Raw genomic sequence first — 16,297 nt, forward strand, 5'->3', positions numbered from 1 at the left:
CAATTACAATATCAGTCAAAATAATTGCAATTTCATATTTTTCAAAATCATTCAGCCCTATTGTCCACTCCAAGAACATCTAACAAAACACTACTGGAGAATAAAGTAGTAAATGATGTAAAGCATGACGCAGTCCAGACTTTCTTAATGCATAGTAATTCAGCTTTAAAACATATATAAACATATATAGATGATTATTAATTGCTTTAGTCGTTTGAATGTAGGCCTAGTGTGCACTTTAAAGTTATTTTATGTAGGATAATATGAATGCAGGTAAATATGAATCAGATACAGTATCAGCAGATGCTGGATAATAAACAATTCAGACCAGTATCTGGGCCAAAAACACGTACTGGAGAAATCCTTACTTTTAAGTATCCTTCTCTGTTTTCTGGCTAACTGCCAATTTGCTTCTCTTTACACAGTATGCATTAGTTCATGCAGAGAAAATTACATATTTGATTCACAAGCTGGAAGAATACAAAAGAGGTAAACAATATGGCAGTAATTTCTGTATAGTGTTTGAACGTCGATGACATGGGATAGAGCTGATCGAGTCATTGCTCAATTTCTTTGACTAAAATTGACTGACAGCCACAAGGCGTGATTACACTCAGTTGTTTTACCAATCTCTTTGTATCGTTTGTTTGTACTTTGCTCTTATTCTTTTTCAGCTTTTGTGAGAAGGAAGGGAGGGCAAGGAAGGTTAAACATTTCTGCAAAGAGAGAATAAAAAGAAAGATATAAGGAAAGGAAGAAAGAGACACTGGGCTGTCCTGTAATAGCAACATCGTACAAGTGTGAATGTAAAAACAATTAAACCAGACTACTAAAGTGATATTAGGCAGATGAAAGGCAAGGCTAAGCCGTATCTTTTCATTTTACCATTTGAAAGTATGTTTTTTTCTTCCTTCACTGCATTCATACAAACCCATGTTGTCAGCAAGGAGACATGAGCAATTTCAATTGCTTTCTCAGTTAAGCTTTTTTTTGTTCACTTACGCCTTATTAACCTTCCGGTACTCACATGTGACTGCGTGAGTTTGCCAACGTACATGGGCGAGTTACATTTTTCAAATAACTATTTCACTACCTACATCTGTGTGTGAGCGTAGATGGTCTCTCATGTACTCATACTCACAGTCAAACAGCGAAGACACACGCGTCCATTATGAAATCGCTAATAATAGTCTGAGATATCCCACATCCAAATGCACGTAACGATGACTCATCGGCTGCCATGAAGTGTCTCACCTTTGTTGAGCTAAAGTTAGCTGCATGAAGCCATTTTTAGCTCAGAGCTGGCTGACAAAGGAACTTAATGCAGACCAGGGATAACACACTGGCAGGACCGATTCAATTTATTCAGAGCACAGGTACTGGGGGGTTGGAGTGTGTGTGTGTGTGTGTGTGTGTGTGTGTGTGTGTGTGTGTTTGTGTGTTGAAGGCTCATGTGAGGAAGTGTACAAATCCTAACATTGTGACATCTTGCACTAGGGTGCTTCAAGGTTTTGTGAATCTCACACATTGTCACGATATTACCAGTAACTTCTCCAGCTCCAACAATTAGTTTATAAACAGAAATATGGGTGTTATGATGACAAAGTCAACCATAAAATGCATCTTTGTATGCTCAAAAGTGTGGATGGATCAGATGACATGATGACATACCAGTGCATTTTATAATGTGCCATAATACAGAGTTAAAAAGTCATTTTTCACTCTGTGCTGAAACGCTGGTAACATATTGCACAGGGACTAGTGGAGACACTGTAGAAAGTTGACACACACATTGGGAGAGAGAGTAAGAGAATACGAGAGGAGCGATAATAGCTGAGCCAGTGTCAGTCAAATAGACGCAGTAATTAATTTCAGCTCTCTTCCCTCTCTCTCTCAACTTCCAGTCCCTGTAGACAGGCCCTATTGTTGTCCACTAATACAGTTATTAATGGAGGCCAGCACATAGGCCACCACAGTCAATCAAACATTATTTTTGTATCAAGCTCTCCACCTACACCGAGTCGACTATCTTAGGACTGTCTGTGAGAGAGTGTGTTTTTTTTATTATCCATGTATTTAAAGAGCTGGCTATGGCAGAGTCAGCCTAGCAGCCGGTTTGTCTTTATGCCAAGATGTGGCACTGCAGCACTGTTTCATAAACCAGCAGGATTTAGGTATATTTATATAGCTTTGAGTACAGTAACCTGTCTCTCAAATTCTTAGCCCCCTCATTTTCAAAACATGAGCCATGAGTGATTGTAATATAACAGTATGAGTCAGAAATGTGTGTTTGCATAACAGATCTAAGTATAGTCCCATAAGCAGTGTTGTAGAAATGTGTTGTGAAAATAGACTTGTGTGGGGATTGAAGAGGAGTGACCTTGTTTCGCAGTTTCTTTTGGGATATATCTGCTGATGTAATACAGTTATTTTGGCTGTTATGAATGTGCTACAGGCACAATGCACCCAATTCATTGGGAAGCTCCATTGCCCTGCCAAGGAACACAGAAATAATTTTTAAAGTATTTTTTTCTTGTCCTTTTTTCTGTCAGTTGTTCCCTTTTTCTGCCAGATTGGTTTTCCCGAAAACCAATCTGGCAGATGAAATTCAAGCAAGGAGGGATCATTTAAGTTGCAGAAAAAGCCCTGACTGATTCACTCTAAATTGCTTTAAACCTAATAATTCCCAGAGCACAAAAGCAAATGCTTAAATCTTAAATTGTTTCAACAAGGTATTGAACAGCCTAATTGAGGTGATATATCAAATGTAATTGCACCGCTCTCAGTGCTCAAGGCTTTGATAGTAAAATTATGTGTTACTTGGCTAATGAGGGTTTGGAGTCATATTATTGAGGAGCTTTTTTTTTTGAAAAGAGAACAGTGTTTAGCCCTAAAGGCCAACAAAGTATGAGAGGAGGATTTGTTATGGTTTATTTGTACACGATCTCTGACACTATGAAAGTGCTTTTTTTGTGGAGGGATTTTAGAAATGAGGGCTTAGTCAATGTGAAGTCTACATGTGTGGGTGAATATGCACATATGTGACTGTGTGCATTTGTGTGTGAGTACATAAGAAAGTATAAAAGCATACCTGCGTGTACACCCAGGCATTTTTATAACCCTTACGATGGTGTATGCATTTCCCTGCGTGTTCTTTGTCCTCGCATGTTCGCATGTGCACATGTTTGCGCCTGCGTGCAATACTGGTCTGCCGGCCTGCGTCCCGTGTGTATGTGTCCGTGTGCGTATGTGCGTATGTGTTCCAGGAGAGCCAGTGGCTGGACAGCGTTTCTCTCCTGATCAAGGACACATTGGAGGGGGAGATGCTGATGATCGACAACCTCTCCGGTTCTGTCTTCCACCACTACTCCTCTCCTCCACCCATCTGCAAAGACTGCAAAGGCCACCCACAAGAGGTACCACCCTGAACACACAGGAATGCACACATACTGTATGTTATTGTGTATTGCATCTACAGTATCACGCAACACACACACACAGACCTTATGTTAAACTCCTTGTGGAAAGGCATAAAACTTTTGGTTAAACATTTGGCTGATACAACTATGGATCCAAAGTACTTTGCAGTACCATGGATAGATGCATACATTTTTAACATGAGCATTATCAGTGACAGGCTCTACCTGCTGAGCTGTACAGGACCAAACTAAAGGCGCATATTTATCAAACATGTCAGAATCACACTGAATGTTTTACTAGGATTAAAAATACTCCCACCGCAGAAAAGGAAACCTATTTATAAAGAAACCCACCCAAGTGTCGCCAATTCAGCAACCATGTCACCAGACTTGGCCACTTTTATGACCTGTTGAGCAATGATATATATTCATTACACTTACCCTGGAAGTGAGTTCAGATGAAACGGCAGTCTTCCTTGCTCGCTGTTGCTAAAGTTCTTTGGCTTGACAGCTGCATTCAGTGAGTGAGAGAGAGCAGCACGGTCAGTCAGCCACACAGCAGCCAGTCTGAAAAATAAACTAAATGCAGAGTATCCATAGTGTATTTGAAAATGCCATGGTTTTGTTGCTGTGGTCATTTCCGATCCTTCCCTAGCTTTAACTGCTGTGCCTTTTAAGTAGGTCTAAATCTGGATCAGGAGTTTGGGACAGTTAGGACCATAGACTGTATAAAAAGAAATGGACGTAGCCACCATGACGTCAACCATTGGTTTGTGGACTACTGTTTTGAAGCCTCAAGTTTGGCACTTTGGTCATCACCATCTTTTTTTTTTGGAACCAGAAGAGCCCATATTTGGGCGAGAGGGGTTAAGCTAGCTAGCATGTTGAGTAAGGTGCATCCATAATTCAAGTAAACTGTAACTATTAATTGGGATGCTAATTTTGGCTAGTGAAAAACAGGCTTAAAACAAATGGTGCTTACCTGAAAAAATGAATGTCAACTCTTTAGAGTGTTGTAATGGCAATTATATGTGAGCAACAGGTTTTACGCGGTCTGCTTGAGGCACCTGCATAATTATTTTGCCTCACAGGGGATAAATAGCCTGCTACACGAATGCTCTTGGTCTTACATCCTACAGACTAATGGCACGCTGGATGTTTCCATCACCCTCTTTGCAAAGACTGCAAACACTCAGAGACATCCTGGTCCTGAGACTCATATACGATACATCCTGGTCCTGGTTTAGTTTTAGTCGACAAGTTAGCCCCACCCTAAAGCATACCCTGCTTTATCGTCTATTTTACTTTAAATGCAACAGTATTTTAAAAAATGAACATCATGCATACTTGAAACTGACGATTGAGACTTCACTTTTAAGTCCTGGAGGTTGCCGCTGGGTTAGGAATGATTCCTTGCTCTGAGATGCTTGGTAAATATGGCCCAAGGTGTTGGATGAAAATAAAGTTGAGGGATAGCCTGAAATAAATCCACATTTGCTGCAAGCGAGTGTGAAGGTAGACTGAAACACATTTACAATTCTTACATACATGGCAGGGAGCATATATGTGTAGCCTACATGTGTGCACAAATATACACTTAATAGTCTATGCTAACACTGAGTATAAATACACACACAGAGGAGAATAATACAGCTCAAAAGTTCTGAAACCCTGAATACACACTCACCTATGCAAGAGACACATTCACGCACAACCACCATGTTTGGGACCAGATTGCATGCATGTAGATTTGCACCAGGAACACATGCAACATGCATTTGCACGTACTTTCATGGACATACACACACACACACACACAGGACTTCATTCATCACACAAAGTTTGGCAGTTTGAATTGCACTGTTATGTTATAGTATAACAGGGAATTTCAGCCCTTAATTAACACAAAATAATATGAACTTTTCATATGTGCAGAAATGTGGATTAATGAGGTCCGTTGCATGCATACACACATGCAGCCATTCCCGATATGCATGCATGCGCGCACACGTCAACATCCTTCTTGTGCTTGCATTTTGGGGTATTTTTGCACACAGGAGATCCTGCACAAAACACACACTCATAAACATACTGTCCTGTGCCAGTGTTGTCCATCACAATGACAAAGTGCAGCGGGTCAGCTCAGAAGAAGCAATAACTGGGTTCTACATCTTCTCACCTGTCAGTCCTGCTTTCTGCCTGTCTGCAGATGCTGTCAAACAATCAATCTTTCCTACCTCTTCTATATGCTTCTTCTTTCCATCTGACCCTCCAGTCCTCTGGCTATCCCTGTTTTACTGTACTTGATCCATGTACTGTTCTCGTTCAGTTTTCCATGTTCTTTAACCATCAAACTTGCATATTGTGTGTTTGTGTGTGAGAGAGCTAGCGTGGGTGCGTGCCATTTTCAGACAGATGAATATTTCACTGCTGAGAGCTATGTACGATGTTATTGTGTTTAAGGGGACAGGAAGGCACAGCGGAATACCTCGGTGCAGTGTGTTTGTGTGTGTGCGCGTGTGTGTGTGTGTGTGTGTGTGTGTGTGTGTGTGTGTGTGTGTGTGTGTGTGTGTGTGAGAGACAGTGGAAATATTCATCAAGTAACTGCCTAATAAGGACTTGAGACTGACTACAGTTGAGTCTGCAGGGAACAATCCAATGGAGCAGTGAGGGCCATTTATTCAGTTGCTTGCATAAACAGGCACTTCTCAAGCGTACATGAGTGTTCCATAACATAATTTCTCCTATGGGATTTTTTGGAATTGGGTGCCATCTTGAAAGCATTTTAGAAGCTATTTTGAAGGTATGGTTCTGAAAGCTACCTGAACAGGCAGAGGCTAAACCATAGCAGAGGTACACTCAGGAGTAACATTGCTTTTTTCAAGTAACAGCATAGTTAATATTTTCTGACATAAGGGCAGTGTAAGTCACAGACAAGTAATGTTGTTTATCTATGGTCATCAGCAGGTCAAAAATGGAATATGTTAGGCAAAGAATTCAACAAATTAGTTCCATATAATAGAAATAAGTAGCAGAATTATACAGTTTTGTGTGCTGTGTAGATGTTGTGTATTGTGCTTGCAAATTTGACAGGCAAGCAAAAATGATTGCATTTATGCAACTATGACACAAACTTACAAAAACTTAACAAACCAGTAAAAGCACTTATGTGTATGCTTGTTTTTTCTACTGTGTGTTGTGGAAAATTATCATATGGCTACTGGTGCACTTGCTTCCTATGTTTAACATAAATCATACGCTTACTATGTCCTGACTAGCATGAGTCATGCGATGTGGCGATATTAGTCATGCTTATGTTCTTGCTCTGTCACACAATCTTGTCCTCTCATTGGCCTCCCAGCGGCGCTGAATAAAACAATACCTTGCCTCATTGCCCTCAAGCTGCTGAGGACACTTTGAATTGGTTCTTGCCTGAGTCCCCTATCTTGCTAGTAAAGCCTTCAATATGCCTTGGAAGCAAATGTGTAGCCACCCAAAACCTGAACCCACTGTGCCGCTTTCATTGTCCCTGGAGGCACTGAGAATGATACAGGAAGAGAAAGGCTGTAGTTTCCATTACCTTCCGATGAATGTACCAACCGATGACTCGCAGGGACCTTTTATGAAGCTATTTAGAGCGAGGCTCTGAGACACAGCAAGTCAGCTAATATGGCACTGTCACATAGCAGCATTAGTTAGGGCCAATATATGGATAAAACAGAAAATCTGGAAAGTGTTCCTTTAAATTAATGAGTTGCATTGCTGTGCTACTGCCTTGCCTCATCCCACCTCTCTCTCTCTCTCTGACTCTCTCTCTCTCCTTGGGTGCTTGGGCAATGGTAATTTAATGCTGCATATCAGCCATGAATCTTTCTCTATGAACCTCTTTGTCTTTCTCACCTACGGGTACGTGTTAATATATCGCTAACGGTGCCTCACTCCGCTGGATTTCACTTGGCCCTTTTTAAGTACCCTTTTTAATGCTTCTCTCTGGCTATTTATTGCCGTGTCTCTTTAAAGAAACACTGCTTGAGCGCATCATGGCAACCCTAGAACCCTGAAATTCCACTCCAGCTCACTGTTTGCAGTATGTTTTGAAATTGTGCACAGAAAGTGCTGCAAGCGGAGGGGTAGAAGAGAAGAGTGTCAGCCGAGAAGCTTGAGCTCACTGGAGGCTCATGCAGCGATAATTTAAAACCAATCCAATAGCCATATGGGCTGAGTTACCTGCAGTCCTGATGAAACAAACTTAGCTGGAGCCAATGTTGGAACAAATGATAGAGATAGTTAGTAACAGTGTTCCTTCCCAATTATTCTGTGTTTGGTCATGTGTCTTTGGGATTGCTTGTATGAGAGTATCACAAGCACTATGAGACACCATTACCATACACACATTTTAATGTATAGCTGTGTTTGAAAACATACTCAGTTAGCTGTAGAGGCAGAATTATGAGGTTCTGGTGCCGCTACAATGCCATGCCTGATGGGAAAAAAACATGTCTTTGCTATCGCTTACATATACATGCAGATACTGAAGGTGCACACATACACGCACACACACACAAAACATGCACATACACTTACCGTCTACGCATTGCCTGGATAGCTGCCTCTCGCCTCTCATTCAGCCTCTCACTGGGAAATTTTTGTTGAATTGATAATGACAAAGCAATGTTATTACTTCTTGAAATCTCTCACCCTGCTCTCTTTACAAACAGGTGCCACAGCATTTTGGCCACTTTGAATTGTCAACACCTGGTGAAGCATATCGAAACTTGGTGGAGGTTTTACCCATCTTTTCTATGTAGCTCATTCTGGCCTATAATATATAGGAATCATGAGAGACACTGTCCAAACATTGTTGCTGCTCCTTTAGAAATGTAATATATATGTACACAAAGATGTAAGATACTGATTTCATGGTTGACTAGAATAAATCAGACATAATATTGAGCACTGATGAGTCCATGCTGTATTAATTCATTCCAGGAAGTCTGAAACATTTGCTGTTTCCTATTCCCGATCCCTTCCTATTTTGAGACGTGAATAACGGGTACATTTTTGCAGCAGATCAGGATGGCAGAGATTGAGCAGGCATCGCTGAAGTCAGAGCAGCTGTCAGACAAGTCCTCATCCCCTGCTCTGCCAGACGACCTCAGCCTGGACGAACATACTGCCTACCAGCTGCTGGCGCGAGAGGGCAAGGTGGGTATGGGCAGAGTGAGGTGGGGAGGGGGAGATTAGGATAAGTACAAATGTGCAGCACCAAAATGAACGAGAATGTGTGGAAATGAATACGCTCTTGCCATTCTGTATGTAATTTGCAGGGTAGATCATTTCTTTCGGGGATACGAAGGATTTGCATGACAGTGTGCCAGCTCTGATTTACAATATGAATCCATCAAAGAAAGTTGTATCTGAGCTTTGATCATGGGAAATAATGTGCAATTTACATAGATGCTCTCATAGCGGCTTTGCCCAGAATAACTAGCATATAGTGAATACGTAAGTAATAGCGACACCAACTAGAACAGAGTGTTGTGTGTGACAGAGAGATGGGAGTACCTGTCTCTCTGTCACACAACATTAAAGCACCTGCTTTAATGTCAGCACCAGTACAATACGTTTGGGCTGCTTGTCATCTTTACACAGAATTTTAAGCCAAAACAGGTCCCTCTTCATGCCAGTGTAACTGTGCATAAAAAAAAAAAAAACAGCTTTAGAGAGGTGAAGAGAAAGAAAAAGACGCAGTGACCACTACAATACCAATTGCACAACAAATCCACAGTGATTAACTTCTAGTACAGCCACTACTTTGTACTTGACATGCACAGTAAGCACAAACAATGGTAGAGGCTCACTGCTGATTTTTTCTGTTCATTCCCGGAAACACAAAACAAGTGACCATTATAAAATCCTTTTCACGGTTATGCTGTAGGCTCTCTTGTGAATTACAGATATAAACCTTATGTTCCAAAGGCCCCTTTATCTCTTTCTCTCTGTGTATCAGCGGTAACTATCTTGTCTTTGAAGAATACACAGTTTCTATCCACCACAGACCTTCTCATGAATAAAACTAGCCTCTCCCTATTGTCGCTATCCCAGGTGTCTACCCCTCTTGCCCCCTCTCGCCCTCTTTTGACTTTATCTTTCATGCGTCTCCTTTCTCACTGTTACCCCTCTGGTAATTGGACCCCTTCTCTGCACCTCCCTCTTTCCCCTCTATTGTCCGCCCTTCCTAGATATCCTTCCTCTGTAACGGGGTAATGCTCCTTGGTTCTGGATAGCCAGATAAGCCTGCAACCACCAAGCATGGCTATGAACCACTACTCATTAGAGAAGGGGGAAAAGAGAGGTAAAAAGAAAGATAAAAGGGGACAGACAGACAGTGAGAAAGGATCTAAGGTTAGGGATTTTATTTGTCAATCATTGTTTTGTAAAGTGCCTGTCTGTGTGTGTGTGAGGGTGGCGCCACGTGTGCCAAACTCTGTTTGAGGTTTGTATGGGTGTGGGTGGCTGCCTGTGTGAAAGGGGGCTTGTTCAGGGGCGAGGACTGAATGACTCAGAGGCACAATACACTAATGGAAGCACAAAAGCGTACCCACACATACATATACAGGTGCACCAACACGCACAAATGATTCTGCAGTCCCTACGTGATGATAATTAAAACGTACGCGGTAAGAGCTTACAAAGCTGAACTCCTGCCTTAATCGGCCGCCTGCTTCCCTCCCGCTTCCAGCTGTTCCAGCCACCACACAAGCTCACATATTTAGAACCAAACAGTTATTGTTACAATATATAACATTAACATGACAACACCAGGCTATTTCAGCTCATAATCAGGGCTCACTCCCTTCTCTAGCAGTTAAATGAAAAGCCCAAGGGGTGATGTGAATCAGGGGCCATGTTTGATATGTGCAGGTTGCCAGGGGGGTTGGGGTTTTTTCTGTGCTCATTTTCTATCAGGCTTGGTCCAGAAATTGTCACTTTACAAAATATAATGCTAATCCTAAACTTAAATTGTCCCTTGCCAAAGAAATAAGAGGTTAAGGCTAATGTTAAGCTATGTTAATGATTATAAGCTTTTCCAGCACACAAATTCCAGCAATTTTCATCACATAATTTATCTTTTTTTATAAAGATATTAAGCCTATCCCTACATGTTTATTTTGAAATTAAGTTTTGTGGAAAATCCACACACTATCCTGGAGATTTATTGTAAAAGACTTCTCTTCAACGTCAGATCATTCTGTTTTCTTACAGGGAAGATGCAGCAGTGACTCCCGCAGCTCTGAGGAGGCAGGAGGTGGAGAGAGTCATGCAGGAGGCCTTCAAACTCAGACCGTGGTGCAGACCCAGGTGCAGGGGTTTGGCCAGCCCTGCCAGGCCCTCTGCACTGGCAGTGAGATAAAGACTGCACTGCAGGAGATGGAGATGCAAACACAACAACCGTATATGTGCTCACCTCACAGTGAGTAAAACCAATCATTGTACTGCAATGTATGAAGGAATGTATTAAGGATTAATATATTTAAATATGCATTTGTACCATCAAACAAGTTAAATTCTTATTCCATTTATTGTAAATTTTTTGCTGTTGAGATATATACCAAATAAAGTGGTGGGTAAAATTGACAGTAGGATATACTGTATATTTTGAAAGACACAGTATGTACAAGAAATAACATTTTTTAAAACAAAAGCAACAACTTTCCAGCATAAAGGTCAGAAACAAAACATATCTCAAATTCTTTTCACAAAAAGGTTATTTACAGGAGAGAATATATAGATTCCAGAAATGTACCTTTCACAAAGGAGGAAGAGAATCTGTAAAATAAATTCCAGGAAATGATTTGCCTCATCCTTTTTGATGTGCAGCTGCAGCGAGGTATTACCATATTTACATACCTTTTAATTGAGTTGATTAAACTTAATCAATGTTGACACCAAGTAGCATCACAAATCATATACTCAGGCCCACACTAGACATTAAAACATGAGCATATATCTGTCAGCTTCACTGACACAGATGGTGCTTCTACCCACTGCCCTGCACAGCAACAACAGGCCCCACCAGAAGGAAGCATTTCGACACATCTCTATAGACTGGGGGTAGGGATTCACTCACGACATCCACTTTAAAGTCTTGTGCTTGGCTTGCTACCTTAATAGCTTTTATATTGCTATTGCTTCAGATTAATATAGAAACAAATAAATATAAACATCCCCTCCACTATAGCTGGATATATATACATTATGCATCTCATTAAGGGATAGTCGCTAGAAAAGTGGAAACAATACATGAGTTGACACCAGGATAGAAATGGAAAGTGTATTCCCTCCTCAAGATGGCGTTTCCAGCAGCAACAACGAGGGAAGAAACAAAGACGGAGAAGGAGGAGCCAGTGGAATTTCTCCTCTCTTCCATCTGCCTGCAGAGTTCTTCCACCCTGCAGGAGCACCCCTCCCAACGCCTCCCCGCAGTAGGAGCCTACGGTTGTCGAGGGGCCTTCGGCTGACCTCTCCAGCCTCCTGGGCTTCGCTCCGCTCCCCGGGGGCTCATAGCAAGATGCTCTCTACACAGGTAGGGGAGGGGAGGAGAGGGGACACTAGATGTAAACAAAGATAGTTGTGAGCGAGATTGACAGTGAAGCAAAAAAAAGATAAATTTTTGTGGTGTCAAGTTTTGTCACTGACAACAGACAAATTATTATGAAAACTGGTTTGTAATCAGCATTTAAGGTGCAATAAAATGCATTTATGCGGTCTGTGTGATCAAAACAATACATATTACATAATGTTACATTCTTAATCAAACAATGAATCTTAATTTCTCCCTTCCTTCTGTCCTCAGTACCCATCCCACAGTGACTCATCCCTTGCTACAGGCAGCTCTGAGGGCAGCCTCCAGACAACCCTGGAAGAAGGACTGAGCTTCAGCATCTCTCCGCCACAGAACATGGAGTTGCCTTTGCCGACAGCTCCGTTACCACTCGTGTGCCCGCTCCCACTGCCTGAGGACAACACGGCCATTTCCTCCCCGGTCCAGACCCTGAGGCCGAGGCCGAGCCCCTCATCAGCCCTCACCCTCCAGGCCACCAGGGGCCACCAGCGGAGCCAGAGCAGTGGCCGAGGCAGCACTAGCCCGGGCTACACGCGCGACGACTCAATTGACCCTTCAGACGAGGACCTGGGCATAGGCATTGGATCGTCAATTGGTGGTTGTGGCTCCAGCCAAGCAGGCAACAGTGAACACTTGTCAGAGACACTGAGCAGCTTGTCGTTGACATCACTGCTGTCGCCCAGCTCCCTGGTGTACCCAGGAGGGGCGGTGAAGAAGTGCAACAGCACAGGCAGCCTGGACCAAGGGGGGATGCTGCTGTCATCCCGCGGCAGGGAGGGCCGCAGGGAGGTCCTCGGCCTGGAGCTTATGAACTCCCAAGGCTTCATGGCCAACCCTTGGACAGGGGTATTAGTTGAAACAAGAAGAGCAGAAGGAAGGATGGAAATAGGAGATAGCGAGCAAGGGCTCAAAGGGAAGAGCTCAAGCCAAACAACAGTAGGGCCTTGTCGGAAAAACAGATGAAACCTACTGTTTACTCTTTCTTTGTCTCTCCATTCCTTGGATCTAAACCCATTGCTGTCCCTCTCACTCTCTCTGCTCCCATCAGTGAGAGAGAGGCTTGATGACACATGATGTCCTGTATTCCAAAACCAAACCCTCATCTTGCCCCCTCAACCCCTTTATATATGTCCTGTTTTGTGCTACCTAGGGGAGTGGTCTTGGTTATAGCCTGATGGTGAGAAAGTGGCCTGCAGAGTTGAGGCCCAGAGGCTGAAGATAGGTCCTTAGTCCCTCTTAGGAGCTGTACCTGTAGAGGAGGCCGTGGAAGGTCTCTGCTCACCTTGAAAGACCAGGAGGCCCATTTGTATCAGGGAGTCAATTGGAGCAGAGAGAAAAAAAGAGCTCAAACTCAAGGACACAAGAGTCTTGTTGTTGCTCTACTGTAGTTTACTTTTACTCTGTCGACTCGGGTTCACTGAGGTTGAAAATGCAAAAATAGAATAGAAGTACCTAAACTGAAAGCTATCCATGCCAACAGAGACCGTTTTGATTTGTTTATGTCTCAGAGGCAGTGCAGCAAGAAAGTGGGAGGAGGCTCGGAGAGGGTGGAATATATCAAGGCGGAAGGAAGGCTGGGAAGGGAGAAGGCGGGCCATTTGTTTAGCTGGGCAAGCATAAAGCGGATCTAATGTCCATCTGTTCTGGCAGACGGAAACTACAGGTCCTACTCACTCTGGCACAGGACCTTCTGCTGAGTTCAGAGTAAAATTGCAAGGTGGAGGAGAGTTCAAGAGTGTGTGTGAATTGTGTGTGAGATCACTGCCTCAGGTATCAAGGGCATGAATTAAATCATTCTCATCACTCCACCATACCTCTGTACTTTTGAAACAGAAGATAGGTATTGACTGATGAAAGCTTTGTGCCTCTGTAAAGTTATTCTTAGAGTGGCAGCGGAAAATGAAAAGAAATGGACAGATTGCGGTATAACCGTGCATGGAGTGATTCGTGAAATTGGTTATTTTTTCCTTCTATCTCCGGCATCTCTCACTCAGAAATGAAAAAATGAGTGTGAAAGAGAGCTAAGTTGGAGGGAACATGACAAACCCCATCAGAAGAAACAATCATGCGTGCCTGGGGCAGCCTTGTGTCCAAAAAAAAAAAAAACGGTTGACAGCCAAATTAATAAAAGTGAGACTTTAAGCACACTTCTTTTGCCACCACTTCTTCTCCCCGTGCTTAAGGATTTGAGAAGGATGGACAAACCCACAAGAGTTACGAAGGACCTTGACTGCATGATGGAAATGCATTTAAACAAGAATTTTATCTATATACAGAAGTGTATCAAGATGTCAATGTTGGGTGATAACCATGTGATTTCTATTCCACTATTTTTGTAGAAAAGAGAATAGGCACGTGCAAGTGTTGCCGTTACTTTGTCCCAATTTAATTTAATCCATACAATCTCTTTGACTACTTGTCTAGGACTTTTTGTCTGCCAGTGGCTTCCAGTTTTATAACATTTTTTAAGGTGTGGACAGTGTATAAAGCAACGAAGCAAAAAATTTCAAACAAACTCTGTGCGCTGACGTGATAGTTCCCTCCAGCACATTTCTCTTTGGGAACACTGGTTCCTAGTGGAATATTTCTTTCAAATGTTGGAGTCCCAGGGGACAGCCAGAGATGGGGAACAGCCATATTCACTCAGCACACGAGGATCGTTCTAGCTCACAGACATTCCTGGCTGGCTGCACACAGGGATTTTTGTTTGCTTTTAGCCTCCTATGCTAAAATCCATGAATAGAAATCTCTATGAAAGCTTTAATTTGAGAGTCACACCACAACATATCGATTACGGACACATTTGTGTTCTTTAAGCATGGTTCTGGGATTGCAATACAGTATGCTTGTTCTTGAAACAACACCCTGATGCACTCATCTTCTCTGCCCCATCCCTTCACACACACACTATGTTGTAGCAACCCTTTCACACACCATAGGTTGATATCAAAAGCTGACACTGTCACACTGAACTAAACTTTGCATCTTTTAATGCAAACTTACTTGATTATTTACTCCGTCCAAATGAGGAGACATTCATCTTTAGGCCTGATTTCTAGAGGTAGACTGTTGTATCCCTAGTGTTTTCATCATTACCTTGCTTTTTTTAGTTTCTCAAAAAGAATGAGGTGATGTGAGAAAATCCAAGGGTTTGACCTTTTTTATCATGCAAAATCACTTTGATGACTATGTTTTGTCACATGGTGTTGGGTATTAATGAGTGATAGTAAAGGCAGTTGTGTGTGTGTGCGTCTTTGTGTGTGGGTGTGTGTGCGCTTGGGTGTGTGTGTTTGTTTATGACTTCAGGTGAAGTGATTGCCTTTTCCTGAAGTGTCCTGTTTGTCAGTGAGGATCCCTGAGATTAAAGGTTGAAGAGGTGAAACACGAAGCAACCAAGGGCTGTTTTAGCTTCAAAGATATATCCTCCTATCTTTCTGAGACAAATCCTTGTGTCCATAATTATGGCATCAAAGGTTAAAGCCTGACTACGCAGCAATAAATGTTCTGTGTGTATGCCCTGAGTAACTGATGTCAATGTGATTTTTATCTCCTCAGAACACAACAGAATTCATTACTGTCCGTTTCTGCTTTTACTTGTCTGAACTTACAACCAATCAGATAGCACCTCTGCCCTCTCAGAGACCAATCAGTAGAGAGATGGGCTGCAATTGGATGACATGGACAAATGAGGTTATTGAACTCAGGTGGGGGGTAAAAACCACTAGTAAAATTTTAAAGATAGCTGTAAAGGTGTGCTCAGACTGAACTCGGAGCGAATTCTCACCTTGTTTTACTCGCACAAATTTGACTGGTACAAACAGCCAGACAGTCCAGACATAAGCTGCAATTACCTAACAATGCACCAAATGTGTGTGTGAGCAGGGTGTGCCTTTGTACAGTATGTGTGTGCTACAGCTCTGACTCAGACTGATTTCAAAAGTTAGCAGGAACTCAAGTTTCAGTTATCTTCCTCCGGGCTCTATGTTTATTTCTTCTTCTTGTCTCTGTATGTTCATGCAGTGGGGTACAATAGCTCGGGATAAGCACACATCTTTTTGCTAAGGTTTCAAAGTTTTCAGCTCGCGCCGATGGGCTTCAATTCACACTGCCTTGAGTAAAGCTGTGTCCACCTCCACATTGAATTTGTATGCAATCATGCTGCCTCTAAAATCTGCTTTGCGTTCAGTCTGAACACACCTTAAGAGTGCACAGTTCACATTTGTACATATCTTTGTATTTTGCATCTGCATGT

The 16,297-nt window shown here is 42.4% G+C and overlaps 1 protein-coding gene across 2 annotated transcripts; it reads left to right on the forward strand.

The window, feature by feature from the left end:
• The first annotated feature begins 3,074 nt into the window (after positions 1-3,074).
• LOC123963387 (voltage-dependent T-type calcium channel subunit alpha-1I-like) lies at positions 3,075-15,566 on the forward strand. 2 transcript variants are annotated; one of them, XM_046040214.1, is made up of 5 exons: positions 3,075-3,416; positions 8,487-8,624; positions 10,686-10,893; positions 11,771-12,006; positions 12,277-15,566. In XM_046040214.1, exons 1-5 carry the CDS (start codon positions 3,135-3,137, stop codon positions 13,006-13,008), a joined length of 1,596 nt encoding a protein of 531 aa, XP_045896170.1. In that variant the 5' UTR covers positions 3,075-3,134; the 3' UTR covers positions 13,009-15,566. The 2 variants fall into 2 exon arrangements, with proteins under 2 accessions (XP_045896170.1, XP_045896179.1); XM_046040223.1 differs by having other exon boundaries at positions 8,490-8,624.
• Positions 15,567-16,297: the final 731 nt, after the last annotated feature.

This window comes from Micropterus dolomieu, linkage group LG02, assembly GCF_021292245.1.
Source record: "Micropterus dolomieu isolate WLL.071019.BEF.003 ecotype Adirondacks linkage group LG02, ASM2129224v1, whole genome shotgun sequence".
NCBI classification, from domain to species: Eukaryota; Metazoa; Chordata; class Actinopteri; order Centrarchiformes; family Centrarchidae; genus Micropterus; species Micropterus dolomieu.